The sequence below is a fragment of the Sus scrofa genome, chromosome 1 (genome assembly GCF_000003025.6).
Source record: "Sus scrofa isolate TJ Tabasco breed Duroc chromosome 1, Sscrofa11.1, whole genome shotgun sequence".
In the NCBI taxonomy this organism is placed as follows: domain Eukaryota; kingdom Metazoa; phylum Chordata; class Mammalia; order Artiodactyla; family Suidae; genus Sus; species Sus scrofa.
Genome location: NC_010443.5, coordinates 218907493 through 218923457, shown reverse-complemented (window position 1 = coordinate 218923457; position 15965 = coordinate 218907493). Strand labels below are relative to the sequence as shown.

Sequence of the window (15965 nt, the reverse complement as noted above, 5' to 3'; positions counted from 1 at the left end):
AGGATAAATGACACCCAAGCATTTTAGTCTAGCTTTCCTCCTGAATACTTAAGTCAGTAATAAGTAGGATTTAGAGGGCATAAGCTTAATACGAAAAATATTAATAATAAAAGCTAACATTTACTTAGTGCTTACTATATGCCAACCATCAAGTGCTTTATGCTTCACTAGGTTCTATCATTTAATCCTCGCCAAAATTTTTGCAGCAGACATTTGGTGTTTTTTTGGACCACTGAGAATTTACCTTTTCTCAACACTCCAAGAAGTTTCACAGGAACTTAATATACTCTCAGCTCCAGATGTGGCATGTGACCTTGGATTAGCCAATCAGAGCTTTACTTTCCCCTTGAAACCAGTAACTGGTTCACAGATGGGCACACAATCTAAGGTAGGAAAATTGGGTTATGTCTAAACTAATCCTGGGGTTTTGGCCAAGTTATTGGGAAAAGGCAGGCTCTCTTGTGACAGAGTTGTAAGAATCTGAAGTTGGAGCCTCTGCTGCCATCTTGCTACCATAAGAAGAGAGCCTGTTCTACCAACAGAGTAAAAGGAGATAAGAATAGAAAAACCAGATCCTTGTGACATTGTCTAAACCCCTGCCTCGGGTCCCTGAAGGCAGCTCTATCTCCAGCCTTTGCAGTATTTGAGGGCCAATAATTTTGTTTTGGTTTAAGCCAGTTTGAGTTGGCTTTTCGTCCACTTAAAACCAAAAGAGTTTCAGACAATGAAAACTTAAAGTTGTCCAAGGTTATGCAGCTAGATGGGACCACACTTGAAACTCAAAATCTGTTTGACAGCCAAGTTCCTTTTCTATTTATTACCCAAAGTTTCCCCTTCTATTATGCCCTGGGCTACTAGAATCAGTGGGAGGATGTGAATTATTCGGCAAGTATGAGGGCTGAGTATGTGCATGGGGTAAGTCAGGGCAGTTGGAGAATTAGAAGTTACGGATTGAAAGGAAAATCTCCTTGCTTTCAAGAGTATCATTCTCTGAGAATTTTCCTAGCTGATCAGGAGATCAGAGCTGGAAAACTTGAAAACACAGTGCTCCAAGGAGCTCTTTCTTTCCTTCTGTGATGGCTTAGCATAGAGCCTAACAGCACTTTGTTTCCCAGGTGCATGAGTAAACGAATCAATCAAGAGATAAACCCATGGGAAGAAAGAACACACTTACTACTATTGGCTGTCTGAAGTATTCGTCAACCGCAGCACCCCGGAGACTGGACAGGTTGACCCCGTAGAAGCACTGCTGGTACCTAAAAGAGGTGGCATGGAGAATCACTCTGCATCTTGTCCTATGTCCTCAAGTCCTGCAGACCTGTGATGAGCTGCGAGGCTGCCTCCCAGGTCCTCTGGGTTAGCCCTGAGCAAGTGTGAGAATGTGTGAAGGGCAATGGGGTTGAAAGGGCAGACAAGGAAACTCTAGAGAATCTGCCCTTGAATTGGGGTGAGAAAAGGAAGTAGCTGAAGAAATTGCTTGTGGGGAGAGTACAACAAGGCTATTTGGGGGCAGGAAGGTCTTTGGGCTCCCATGCTTGACCTCACAGCACGAGGTGGCTGCTTGCTCCGTGACATGCCTTCCAGGTCCTGAAAGACAATTCCTTGGCCCTCTCATTACCTCAATCCAGAGTACAACATGCGAGCCCAAAGCCTCTTGACGCTCTTGTGATTTTATGATATCGACTTCCCTTTTCCGTTCTTCCATAGCCACTGGCCTGAACCCTGAGGGCATCTGCCTTGGTGGTTGACACCAGATGAAGTCACAAGTGAGTGAGGGCTGTGTCTAGGGGTGAACAGGAGCTGACTCAGTACAGTCCACTGTGCATCTTTCTTCCCAGTTCTGCGGTCAGTGACATCTGGACCACAGCAGCGGGCAAGTGCTACAAAAGGTCTCTCCCTTCAGTGAGCCACATAAGAAGCTTTTACCAGCTCATGGCTGGTACTTGGAGCACAGCAGGGTTTCCCTGCCAGCTTGGCTAATGGTCTTGGCTATTGAGAGAGGAGATGTAGTGTGTGGATTAAGAGTGGCTTTATTCAAACTCTGCCACTGACTGCCTGTGTGCCTTGGACAAGTCACTTGAACTCTGTGCCTCGGTTTTTTTTATCTTTATAATAGGAACAGTTATAAGCTCACTTTGTAGGGTTACAGTAAAAATTCAATGAATTAATACAAGCAAAGCACTTTAAATAGTGCTTGGGATCTATGTATAAGTGTTGTACTTATATATAACTATATATGATATATATATATATATATATATATATATATGTACTATACATAAGTACTTTTATATAAGTGTTGGCTATTGTTCTCGAACTTCACCGTCTTAGATAAGCACTGGGGACTATAGCAGTGGTTCCCAATGTGACTATGCCATTGGATTACTTGGAGAGCTTGTTAAAAATTTAAGTTGCCCGAGTTCCTGCTATGGTGAAACAGGATCGACAGTGTCTTTGCAGCGCCAGGATGCAGGTTTGATCCCTGGTGTAGTACAGTGGGTTAAAGGATCCCACGTTGCCTCAGCTGTGGTGTAGGTCACAACTATGGCTCTGATCTGATCTCTGGCCTGGGAACTCCATAGGCTCTCAGAGCGGCTAAAAAAGAAAAAAATAAATAAAAAATAAACAAATAAAAATAAAAATGATAGATACATAAAAACGTCAAATTCCCAGGCCCGCCTCCAGAAAGGCTTGGGGACTTTATCACTAAAGATTGAAGGCTTTTATCTTGAGATTGAAAAGAGGCCACCCTGTGAAGGGTGTATGCATATGCTATATGGCCCTTGAGTCAGATGGGAATTCAGTTCATCAATTTCTCTCCTCCCCCAAACTCACGCCCATCAACCCTTGGCAAAGAGAGAGAGAGAAAAAACAAAAACAAAAAAAACAGAATGTAAATAAAACTGTGGAGTATAGTTAGATTTTCAGCCAAAAAAAAAAAAAAAAAAAAAAAAAAAAAAGGCTCTGAATCAGGAGGCAGCACCTCAGATGCCCTCCCAGTGGAGGCAGGAAAACCTAATGGTGTTAAGACAACAGCCAGACACCAACTGCAAGTGAAGCCCCAGCCCCCAGAACCTCTGACAGATCCTGCAGGGCTGTACCATTTCTCACCTCTGAGCCCTTGCTTGCTTCCCTTTCTACCTGCAATGCTCCTTTCTCTCTTGTGCTCCATTCATTCCTACTCAATCTTTATGACTCAGCTCAAATATTTCCATTTGAAAATGTAAAACCTGGTATTACAGTTAAATATGCAAGTTTTACCCACTTAAAAGCAGAAGTTATTCTTTTCCATCAGTCCATATTTAGCACTTAGTACGGGGCCTCAAATGCTGTTAGTCCTAAAAATGTCTATGTGTCTATCTATGTATTTCATGCATGAATGGAGGACTTGGTGTCCTAAAAGGTGCCACGAAGGACAATAGAGAAATGGAAAAGCATTCACCCAAGTTTCTTTAGCTTCATCACTTGTTTCCTAAGCCTCTCCTTCCACCAAGGGCCAGAGCCAGGCTTCTAACAAATAAAGTCAAACTGCTGTGTATCACTTTATAAATACATATATTGAAGGGGGAAGGGCAATGCAGGGATAATGACTTAAGAGGTACAAACTATTCTGTATAAAACAAGCTACCAGGACATACTATACAATACAGGGAATATAGCCAATATTTTATAATAACTATAAGTGGAGTATAACATTTAAAAATTGTGGATCACTACATTGTACATCTGTGACTTATACAATATGTATGTCAACTATACTTCAAAAAATGTACTAAAACATTATTATACAGCAAAAAAAGAAAGAAGCTAAAGAGAAACAAACAGTTGTAATATCTGATCCTAGACTGTACCTTGTACTAGGGGGAAAAATGCATGAATGGTAATATTAGGTCAACTGATAAAATTGGAATATAGATAGTAATGAGAGAAAAGTATTGTACCAATGTTTTATTTACTGAAATTGATAACTATACTGAGATCATGTAAGGGAAGGTTCCTACTCTTAAGAAATATAAACTGAACCATTCAAGGCAAAATAAAAGTAAATACACATATTGAAAACAAGGCTCCTATAATCCTAAAAAATGTTTGGAAACCGAACACTGTACGTTTACAATCTTCTCAGTATTGAGAAAGAGAGTAGAAGTGTTCTTGGGGAGATACATTATTGTCCCAAAAGTTTTCTTGGAGGGAAGGTAGGGAGAGAGAGGGAGGGAGGGATGGGGAGGGTCAGACAGAAGCAGAGAATTTCCCAGAAAGTCCAGGAGAACTCAACCTTGTCTGTCCTTGAGAATCTGCTGGGAAGCTTTTAAAAAGTGCTGATGCCTGAGGGTTCCCTCTGTGGTGCAGCAGGTTAAGGACTGGCATTGTCTTTGTGGCAATGTAGTTTTGATTTCTGGCCTGGTGTGGTGGGTTGAGGATCAGGCATTGCCATAGCTGTGGCGTAGGTTGCAGTTGTGGCTTGGATTCAAGCCCTGGCCCCAGGACCTTCCATACGCAGTGGGTGTCCCCCGCCCCCAAAAAAAGTGCTGATGTTTGGACTGCATCCCCTCACTAGTGATTTATGTGAGCTCAAGGTGTAGCCCTCGTGCTTGTTTGTTTTCAAAATGCTCAACAGTGATTCTAATGCATGACCAGGGTTGTATATACTACTAAGTTAGCTATTTTAGAATCCTGGCCAAGTAGGTGAAAGAAAAAAACTCAAAGGCAAAGACAGTCCTCCACCAGGCAGTAGCTGAAGCTGGGAAATGCTTTCTATGCTACGCATACAACCTCAGCTCTGACAGAGGCCCAGGCTGTGCCATTCACTTTGTGTGTTCAGTGCCAATTAAAACCCAGCACACACACCATCAGTGTGGTGCTAATGGGCACCATTTCTGGGGCAGACGGAGAGCTGTGGGCAAAGAGCCCACTGCCTGGGTTTAAAAAACTTTCTGGCTGGACCACATTTCCAATTCTTAGAAATCTCAAATCTCTTTCTGAAATGCATCATAAAATAATTAAAGCAGATGGGAGCTGGCATCTCTCTGGGTCTCCTAAGACACATTGTCAGGGGATGGATGAGGAAATGAATCTGTTGACTTGGGAGCTGGAGATAATTTCCATTGTTTTCATCATATGTGGGTTTTATTTTCCAAATTAGTTTATGGCCTCTTTATGAGCGTGGAAGGTAAGTCTACATGTGTCTTTTTCCTCCTGACTTCAAATTTCAAGTGTACCCCCCCCTTCTCCACTGTAATATATGCAACATCTGAAAAGTCCTGCAAATACAGTTTAGAAGGAAAACAATCCTAATAAGCCACACCTAAACACACCCAGAATACAGAGAAACAGGCCACCCATGTACCATCACATCAGTTTTTCCACAGGCTCCATGCAAAGCCAAGCTTGGAGACATATCCAGGAGAATCTTCCCTCTTGGGTTTCTTTTGTTCTTGTCTCTCCCCTAGTTCACCTTGGTCCTTTGTTTTTCCTCCTCCTTCAGACTTCTCCTCCCCCAACCAGTGTCCTGGATCTGGCTTAGAAGGATGCTGATACAGCCCCGGGTTCTCTTGCAGAAGTTAACAGAGGGGTATCTCCCTAAAACATGCACTTCTTTGTCTTATTAATAGACACACGCTCTCTGAGAGTATAACTCAAATGTTTGTCTTTAATAAAAATCTTGGCTTCTTCATTCTATTCTAACAAAAACAAATTTACTCATTCCCCATTAAAATTTTCCCTCTTTTAAAAAGACTAAAAAAAGAAAGAAAAGGAAGGAAAATAAGGCAGGAGGAAAAACTCCAATTCTGTTTTTTGACAATTAAGCAAATTTGGGGGTGTCTTAAATGGAATACTTTCTATCAGAATTAACAACTGGTGACATGCCAACCTGAGGAGAAACATATATAACCTGAAGAACTAGGAAACAAAAGGAGGATCCAAGATAGTGCCTAAGCCACACAGGATGCTGAGTATGCAGCACAAGAATGTGGTTGGAATAGCCTGCTGGGAGTGCCTGGTAGGAGAAGGATGCATGTCTAGGAACAAATTGCATCTTTATTTCATTTCTCACACATCCTCTCTGTATAGCAGGACTTGAAGCTTGGCTGTTTTTGACGATTTTCTGCATCAGGAGCGTGACAATGTACCACTGTATAAAGTAGTGTCTATAGAGATGCTCAGCTCATTATGTCTCTGGTTTTGCTGGCTTAAACCCCAGCAAAGTAATATGGCTTATATTTTACATATACTATATTTATACACCTTTTGTATTTGTAAAAATAGGTTTTTTGTTTTTTTTTTTAAGCATAAAGTAGAAAAAGAAATGGGTACACAGGCCTTAAAAGAAATCAAGCTTCAGACTGTGCCTCTTTTGTAAGAAGAAAGGGAAAGCCTGGGATTCTCTAAAGAAGCCCATAGAACATCCATAGGTACACCAGAATAAATCTAGACATTACTGGTTTCCATAAGAACTGGACCTATGGAAACATATCAGAAGAAAAAGTGGATCAGTCAAGACGACTATGGTGGACATATTTTGTTCATTCTACCCAGCAAATAGTTGCTCTTCTTCTAATAATGGCATCAGATTTTCTTCTGACAGGCAACCTCTTCCTTACTCTCAGTTTTTGTGGATTGGATGGTTTCGACTCTGCCCTCAGCATTAAAGTTTGGCATATGGCTCAGCCATAGCCAATCAGAGTGTCTTATCTCCCTGGCTCTGGTGATGGACCCAGGATTAAGCATGTGACCCAAGAAGAGTCAAGTCTAAGACTTTTGTTCAAACTGTTGCAAAGGGAAGCAGACATGGAGCAATGAATCTATAAATCTGGATTTTCTGGAAACCACATTGCTGCCATTAGGGAAGACCCCTATCCAAGAATCAAGCTGAGCTGAGGGACAGAGGGAGACCTGGATCCAATGAGCATCTGTGCCCCAGAATCCATTTGTGCCTGAAAAGCTGAATGTACTCTTGGGCTTTTTCAGATACATTATTCAAAAATATTTTTTTTCCTAAGCCATGTTTTCATTCTTTTTTTCCCTTTCTTTTTTTGTCCAGTAAAACCATAAATAGGAATTTGCACCGTGGCTCAGTGGGTTAAAAGCCTGACATGGGGTCTGTGAGGATGTGGGTTTGATCCCTGGTCTTGCTTAGCATGTTAAGGCTATGGCATTGCTGCAAGCTGCAGCACAGGTAATAGATACGGCTCGGATTTTACGTTGCTGCAGCATAGGCCTGCAGCTGTAGCTCCAATTTGACCCCCTAGCCCAGGAACTTCCATATGCTGCAAGTATGGCATAAAAAGAAAAAATAAAATAAATGTTTTAACTAAAAAGAAAGCAGTTAATAAGAGTCTGCCTGTATATGTGCTGTAGAAATAATTCTGATGAACAGTTTTGCCTAATTCAGTAGAGTTTTAATTCTGTGAGTATGAAACTGAATTTGTTTAGCCTACAGTGTAGAGAACCAGGCCAGAAGATGAAGTGATGTCTGCTGAACTTGGTAATTCTGTCTGGAGGTGGACAGCTCTGATGGCACAGGATCCAGAAACTGAAATAGAGCATCCCTGCCTACATAGATCTGGATGTGTATGTGCCCAGCAGCAGAATATTGTGAAAGAGTTTTGATCTTGACATAGGTTACAAAAAAGATGAATATAAAAATTGAGGCTTATTTCATGAGCAAAGGCCAGATGAGTTCAAGAGCTGCAGACATAAAAGAGAAGCAGAGGAAATATCAAAAAGAAAAACTAGGGAGCTGAAATAAGTTCATAGTTCCAGGTATCACTGCAATATGAATGAAACAAGGACAATGGCATGTGAAAGTCCAGGCACGATTGTGTTGGTCATGGTAGTATTCTTGCAAAAGTTCTCTGCAGTACTTTGTGCATAGGCTTGGCCTGTGACAAAATTTTGGTTGTATCTCATGGTAACTGAAATGTCCTTATTTGGTCCACATGGTATTTCTGTGAATCAGTGACTACCAGGGCCAAATATATTTTGGGGAAAGACCAGAAGGCCTAACACTCTAGCTAAGCCAAAAAAATCTTTAGTTGAAATTTCCATTTGGGGCAGAATTAGCCTAGGAACAAATCATCCAGTGGAATCTAGCAGCTTGTCCAATCCACTGACTCCATTTTCTTCAAAATAATGTTTCTCAGTAGAATCTAGCAGCTTGTCCAATCCACTGAATGCTTTCCTTCAAAATGATGTTTCCCACAACATGGTGGTCAAGAAGGCTTTGAGTAGCAAGAGGAGAAAAGTGCAAGGAGGGAGCCCTCACTGCCTGTGGCAGAATTCTGCTTACAACCATCTTCTCTTGTCCTTTGCAAACACAGACTTGTGATTTCTGGAGAAAACAACTGACTACATACAGTCCATCCAACGCTGGCATCTACTATCAATTAATGGGCTCAGCCACTGCCAGGTATGATGAATGCATACCCTGCCCCCCCACAACAGTGTGAAAAGGAAGCTGGGAAATGTCTTTTGGTTCCTTAAGTGGTATGTCACCTTTTAAGGTTCACTCAGGTCCTCTAACCTGTCTCTGGAATCTTCAGCTACATGTTCTGTCTGCCTCCCCTCCAGCTATATCAAGCTGGGGGCTCATCTGACCCTGGGTGAGTACAACCCAGCACTGTTTCCCCTCAGACCTGCACTGTGTGCTCTCCCTCCTCCTGTCCTGAGCATCCTTGCAGACTGTGTAATGTAAGGGGCCATGACCCCCACTTGGTGCCCATGCATGCACAACCCAGAAGTGCAGGCTGCTTGAGGTCAAAGGGTAAACAGTTTACCAGTGAGGAGATAAGAGCTGAGGGATAAATTCACTTCTCTCCCATCCTCTGTATAAACTGTCCTGAGAGTTAGTTCATTTGACCTCTGAAGATGGTCTTGAGAGATCAAGCAGTCTCTTGGTGTTTGAGACCATGTGGCAGTCAGCTCAATAATGCACTTCTGCATGAGCTTTCCCTCCTTCTCGTTTCTCCTCATTCCTGTCTCCCTGGGGTTGCATTTCGTTCTTTCTCCCTTCCTCTCTCTCTTTCTCTCTTTCTTTCTCTCTCTCTTTCTTTCTTTCTTTCTCTTCTTTCTTTTCTTCCTTTTCTTTCTTTCTTTCACCATACCTGCAGCACATGGAAGTTTCCAGGGTAGGAGTCAAATCAGAGCTACAACTGCTTGCCTACACTACAGCCACAGCAACACAGGATCCAAGTTGCATCTGTGACCTAAACTGCAGCTTATGGCAACACCGGATCCTTAAACTACTGAGCGAGGCCAGGGATCAAACCCAATTCCTCATGTATACTAGTTGGGTTTATTGCCGCTGAGTCCAGTTGCATTTCTTAATAACGAAACTTATGAGCTTTGCCTGAGACCCTGATTCCTGAGGAACCCAAGCTAAGATAATCAATGTGGGTGTGGCCCTTGAATGTAGACCCTTAAGATGGAATTACTCACCAGTTTGATCACAAGAGAATCCTCATTGCTACTGGTAAGTGGGGAGTGAAAACCCTTGGTATCTAGTTTCATCACAATTACTAACAGTCTCACTGGTAGTTAATTAGGATGTAGTAAAGGTAGAAGGTGAAACATTGGGCTAAATGGGGACTGTGTGTCCTGAAGTTTTGAGGTGATGATAAATACAGGTGCTGAGGAGCCAGTCAGCCTCTGTTGAAAACATTGGAAGCTTTGCAAAAAGAAAACTATGATCTCGGAGCCACCAACTCCCAACTTAAGACACACTGTGAGAGTTCCTGTGGTGGCTCAATGGTAACAAACCCGACTAATATCCATGAGGACGCAGGTTTGATCCCTGACCTTTTTCACTGGGTTAAGGATCCAGTGTTGCTGTGAGCTGTGGTATAGGTCACAGATGCTGGTCGGATCTGGAATTGCTGTGTCTGTGTTGCAGGCCAGCAGTTACAGCTCTGATTCGACCCCTAGCCTTGGAACTTCTATGTGCCACAGGTGCAGCCCTAAAAGGCAAAAAAAAAAAAATCTCAAAACACACAAAAACCAAAAACCAAACAAACAAAAAACCACTGTGAAATCCAGAGGGTTTCCTTTGCAGAACTGAAGGGAATTCCTAACTTCTTTGTGCCCAAAGGCCTTCCTTCAGGGCTGAAAATCAGGTACAGAATTTGATAGTTAAAAGCCACTTTGGAAACTGGAACTTCCCCATCTCTCCACTCCAAACAAAACAGTAAAGCAGTAACAGTAGAAGAGCAGAGGGTATTGGGTGTGCAACCTTTACAGGTCTGGTATCTCGTAGCTGGGGCCCTGACAGGGAGACAGTAGTAACCTGAGACCTGGGACTGATACAGCAGAGTGGACAAGGCAGAGAAGCCTGAAAACCCCTCCCAGCTGCCCTCAATCCTTCAGGCCAGCAGAAACAGAATTCTCAGCTCCCCTTTGCCTGAAGACCACACAATGACTTCTCTTGAAACCTGGACTTTGCAAGATGATTTTTTTTTTTTGGTCATTTTTTAGGGCTGCACGTGGGGCATATGGAGCTTCCCAGGCTAGGGGTTGAATAGGAGCTGTAGCCACCAGCCTATGCCACAGCCACATCAATGCCATATTTGAGCCATGTCTGCAACCTATACCACACCTCATGGCATTGCCGGATCCTTAACTCACTGAGCAAGGCCAGGGATGGAACCTGCATCCTCATGGATAGTAGTCAGATTCATTTCTTCTGAGCCACAATGGGAACTCCCCTGCAAGATAATTTTATTCCCCTCAGAATATGCTTCACTATTGCCCACTGCCAGTGGGCTTTCATTACTGTGAGGCTGCTCACTCCAGCTCAACCTGAGCAGTTAGTATGATTCCTATTACAGGAGGAGATAAGGTACAGAATTAAAACACTGCAGGAGCTGGTTAATATCTCCTGCTAAGAACTAGGGAAATGGGTATGGGAGTGGATTTTAAGGACATTGGACTAGGAGGGACAGAAGATGTCAGGACTGGGTACGATTCATTGACAGGCATGCTTCCCCACTCCTAAGAGTCTGTTGGGATGTCACTTTGAAGCTTGGTCATCAGGATGGCCTTCAGTTAATGAGACGGAGATTCTAGAACTTCTGCAGCATACTATTGAGGAAGGGGTTCAAAGGCCCAGAGAGGTAGAAATGCTAGATGGATTTACTATGGAAAAACTAAGAATGTCCCATCCTACTGTTCTCAGGCAAAGTATAGGAAACTCTCCTTCCATAAAGTTTCCTGGGAACAAAACAGCGAGAGAGCAGAGGCATTTTTGAGATGCTTAGGTCTTCAGTACATCAAAGACAGGGATAAGTGAAGCTGCCATTAAACTGTGCTCCAAATGGTCACAGTTTGGCTGGAGTTTCAGAATGTCAGAAGAAAGAAAGCAGTAATTCACCATCATAGGCAAGAATCATACAATTACTGTGTTGGATGGCAGGACTCGAGTGACATTCAGGGTACTCTGACCCACAGGGACCAGTTGTTGAGTGTTAGCAGAGTGAAATGGATGCACAGTCACTAGAACAGTACTCAGTTCCCAGAACAAGAACAAAAAAAACTTGCCAGCTGGTGAATAGGCTGTCTACTGTCACATGGAAAGATTAGGTCCCTCTCGCAACTTCCAGATCTGGTCTAGGGATCCAGAGACCACTAGCCCATGACTGAAGTGGAAACCCAGTCCCTGGAGGGAGGACCCTGCAAGGCAACCATGGGAACATATGGTAAACATTCCCCAATTCTTCTCCGGAGGGAACTGGGTTTCTGTGACAAAGCAACTATGTTGGAGGAAAGATTGTCTGAGGAATGTTAGGTAAGAACTAATATTGATAGGAGTTCCCATCATGTCTCAGCAGTAACAAACCCAACTAGCATCCATGAGAACGTGGGTTTGATCCCTGGCCTCACTCGGTGGTTAAGGATCTGGCATTGCCATGAGCTGTGGTGTAGGCTGGCAGCTGAGGTCCAATTTGACTCCTAGCCTGGGAACTTCCATATGCCATGGGTGCGGCCCTAAAAGACAAAAAAAAAAAAAAAAAAAAAAAAGAGAGAGAGAGAGAGAGAGAACTGATATTGATTTTAGACTGTAGTTAGTACAAGCTCATGGAGGTAGCAAAGGAAATGTCTGACCACATCTACGGTACAGGGTATCCAATGAGTTCAAACCCACCCTGTGGTTATTGCCCCCGCCTCTGAATGTACACATGCGGTAGATGTATTCAGCCTCAGGTAGAAGTCTCACACTGGCCAGTGAAGAAAGGGCTGTTATGGTAGCAAAGTACCAGGAGAGGACCCATCTCTGGAACTGAAACTCCCCCACCCCCAGGTAGGCAACACTTATCTTTTTTTTTTTTTTTTTCTTTTTCTTTTTAGGGCCGCACCCCTGGCATATGGATGTTCCCAGGCTAGGGGTTGAACAGCAACGCCAGATCTGAGCCATGTCTGCAAACTACACCACACCTCACGACAACACCGGATACTGAACTCACTGAGCAAGGCCAGGGATGGAACCTGCATCCTCATGGATGCTAGTCAGATTCGTTTCCGCTGAGCCATGATGGGAACTCCCAATACTGCTATCCTTAATTTATAAATAAGAAACTTGTGTTTGAGAGAGAATGACTTGGATTAGGTTTTATAGTTAGTAATTGACAGAACCAAGAATTAAACACAGTTGGATCCAGCTCCAGAGTCTGATTCATCCAGCTTTTAATTACTGTCTACTCACCTATGTTTTTATGCCCTGTAATTGTAATCAATGTAATAAGGTAAAGTTTCAACTCAAACTTCTTGAGACTCTTTGGTGACTCCTCTTAATTGATCCTATGTCTATATTTTTCTTGATAGGAGAATCCATTAAACATTGTATTTAAAGGCCTTGGATTGAACCCCCAAACCAATTATTTGCTGTAATGTCAGTAGTCCCCTTCGCATAAAGACGTTTTACAGCTAAGAATGATGATTCTTCAAGACTAAGCCTTACTCTCAGGAGATGCTTTTCAGAATCTTCATTAATAAGGGCCCAGAAATTTTAAATCAAGTAAGAAAAGAGAATGAATCATTTTGTAGGTGGTGGCTACTATAATCAGAATGTATTAATCTTGTCCACGAGAGAGAACCCCATGAGTGGTTATTTAGAAAGAATATAAAGATACAACTTTATGCTTACGACATACTTAAACTAAAATGATTTTTTTTTCCTTTAAGGGCTGAACCTACCACACATGGAAATTCTGAAACTAGGTGTCAAATCAGAGCTATAGCTGCTGTCACAGCAAGAGCAAAGCATGTCTGCAACCTACACCATGGATCACAGCAACGTGAGATCTTAACCCGCTGGGTGAGCCCAGGGATCAAACCCAAATCTTCATGGATACTAGTCAAGTTCGTTCCCACTGAGCCACAGTGAATTATAGAATTAAACATACAGTTGGGAAAATGTTAAATGGAAAAAGTCAAATATGAAAGAAGCAGAAGGAAGTTAATACCAGACTCAGGGTGAGGAAGCTTTTCACAAATAAAGGAAAAGAAAGAAACTGTAAATGAAAATATTGGTAGCTTTACACACATAAAAGAATTTTAGGAGTTCCCATCGTGGATCAGCGGAATGAATGAGACTAGTATCTGTGAGAATGCCAGTTTGGTCCCTGGCCTCCCTCAGTGGGCTAAGGATCTGGCATTGCCTTGATCTGTGGTGTAGGTTGTAGACATAGCTTGAATCTGGCATTGCTGTGGCTGTGGTACAGGTCAGTGGCTACGGCTCTGATTCAACCCCTAGCCTGGCAACATCCATATGCCACGGGTGTAGTCCTAAAAAGACAAAAATAAATAATAATTTCGTGGTAAAAATCATGACAAAGAATATTACAAGGTGACATGAAAATTCTGAAGAAAATACAACAGAGTCTCAATATCTCTAATAAGAAATAATTCTTATAAGTCAATGAGTTTGTTTTCTTCTTAACAAAAATGTATTGAGCAATTACTACTAGCTATGTTAAATGCTGGGGACATAGCAAGTAAAGAGAACAGCCACTCTTCTGGAATTTGAGGATGGAGATGGCCGATCAATAAAATAAGTAAAAGCATGGAATATAGCAGATGATGTTAAGTCCTATAGAGTACTACAGAGAAAAATGAAGTGAGAGTGGGATATGAGCTTCCAGGAAGGAAGCAATTATAATTTTTAACTGATAGACATTCTCCCTCTCAGATGATGCGTAAACTGAGACCAAGCCACAGGGACATCTGCGTTTCAGGCAGAGGGGATGGCAGTGAGTGGGGAGCAAGCCTGGCATGTTTGAGAGGAAGCAAGGAGTCCAGCCAGTGAGGCTGGAGTGGAGAGACCGGGGAGCGAGGGTCAGAATGACATCAGAGGGGTGAGGGGAGGCAGGATGAAGCTTGATCACATCTTGTAGAGTGCCACCTACTGTGAGAACTCTAGCTTCTACTACTCAGATGGCATTGGCAGGAAGCCACTGGTGGGTTTCAGGTAGAAGAATATAATCTAATTATGTGTTATCAAGATCATTTTGATTATTGTTTAAAAACAGGAAATGAGTTAGGAGGCTATTTCAAGACTGGAGTAAAAGCAGGTTTTTTTTTGTTTTCCTTGTTTTGCTGTTCTTTGTTTTTGTTGTGCAGGGGTGGGCGGGAGTGGTGGTGGTGAAGAACAGCAGCTTACCTTTGTGTTCAATGTAAGATGCCCAATATATGTCCAAGGTAAGCTGTCCACAGCCAGGTGGACCTCCAAAGTCTGGAGTTCCTGGCAGAGGTCTGAGCTGGAGCTCAAACTGTGGGAGTTGTCAACATAAAGGCAGTGTTGACCACCAGGAAAACCAATGACATCAGTAAGACAGTGAATGTAGACTGAAAAAGGAAGACATCTAAGAACTAACCTGGAGTCACTTCAACACTGAAGATCTGAGTCATGAGAAAGAATCAGCAAAGGAGACTAGGGACCAATAACAAAGGGGGAAAACCAGGCTTAGGCTCCCCAAGTGAAGAGTCAAAGGTCTCAAGCATCGTTGACAAGTAAGTCAGGTGAGGCCTGATAATACTGGCGATCTTATTTATTTAGCGCGCTAGGTGCTCCTTGGTCTCTCAGCACACTTCCCCGAAATACACCCAAACTTATTTTTGCACCCCCTCCCTCCTCTCAGCCAGCATTCCCACTTCTCTGCCTCTTCTAACGGAAATCCTGCAAGCTTTCACCACCTGTTCCCTGGATCAATGCAACAAAAGGCCCACGTGCAAGTAGTCTGATGCAGAAACCTCCCCATAAAGGGAAAGGGATTAGAAGGAGAGTGAAGGCTGTGAATTTTGGTAACTATATATTAAAGTTTTTTGTGTGTTTGTTGACTAAAAATAAAACTATTCAAATGCACCATCTATCAAAGAAATACAGATTAAAAATAAACTAGCCACCATTTTTTTTGCAAATCAAATTGGCATTTAACAAAACATATCCCGTATGGGCAAGACTCAGCAGACATTCTCATATACCACTGGTGGAAGTGTTAATTGGTAAAACTTTTCTACAGGGCAATTTGGCAACATATACGAATAATTTTTTTCACATTCCTTCTTCACACCTTTTGGTCCAGTGATTCTGCTTCTAGCAATTTATTGTAAGGAAACAATCAGAACGCACAACAAGATTTCTATAATAGGATGTTCATTTTAGTGCTATCTCCTATAGAATTAGGGTGTAGAAGTCTGTAAATTTCTTTATTTTTGTGGAATACAGGAACAATACCTTAGTGGTGTTTCTTATAGAATTCATAGGATTAAAATAATAATTAAAATGGTTTAATATCCAACACTGGGGCTTGAATTAATAAATTATCAGATAGCTGCAAAAGAAACATTCTGTAGCAAAAGAATATCTAAAAGATGTGAGAACATATCAACGAGGTATTATCAAAGTTTTTTAAAAAAGGCGATATAATGGTATTCACAGCATGATTTTAATTTTATAATGAAAAAAAAGACTAAAG

The 15965-nt window shown here is 42.3% G+C and overlaps 1 protein-coding gene across 3 annotated transcripts in view; it reads right to left on the bottom strand.

The window, feature by feature from the left end:
* Window positions 1-15965, bottom strand: part of LOC106509183 (histone-arginine methyltransferase CARM1-like) — a 268219-nt gene that overhangs the window by 21213 nt on the left and 231041 nt on the right. For all 3 annotated transcript variants that reach the window (XM_021064264.1, XM_021064249.1, XM_021064260.1), the window contains one exon: window positions 1175-1256. In XM_021064264.1, coding sequence (XP_020919923.1) covers window positions 1175-1256 — 82 coding nt within the window. The remainder of the gene's footprint in view (window positions 1-1174; window positions 1257-15965) is intronic.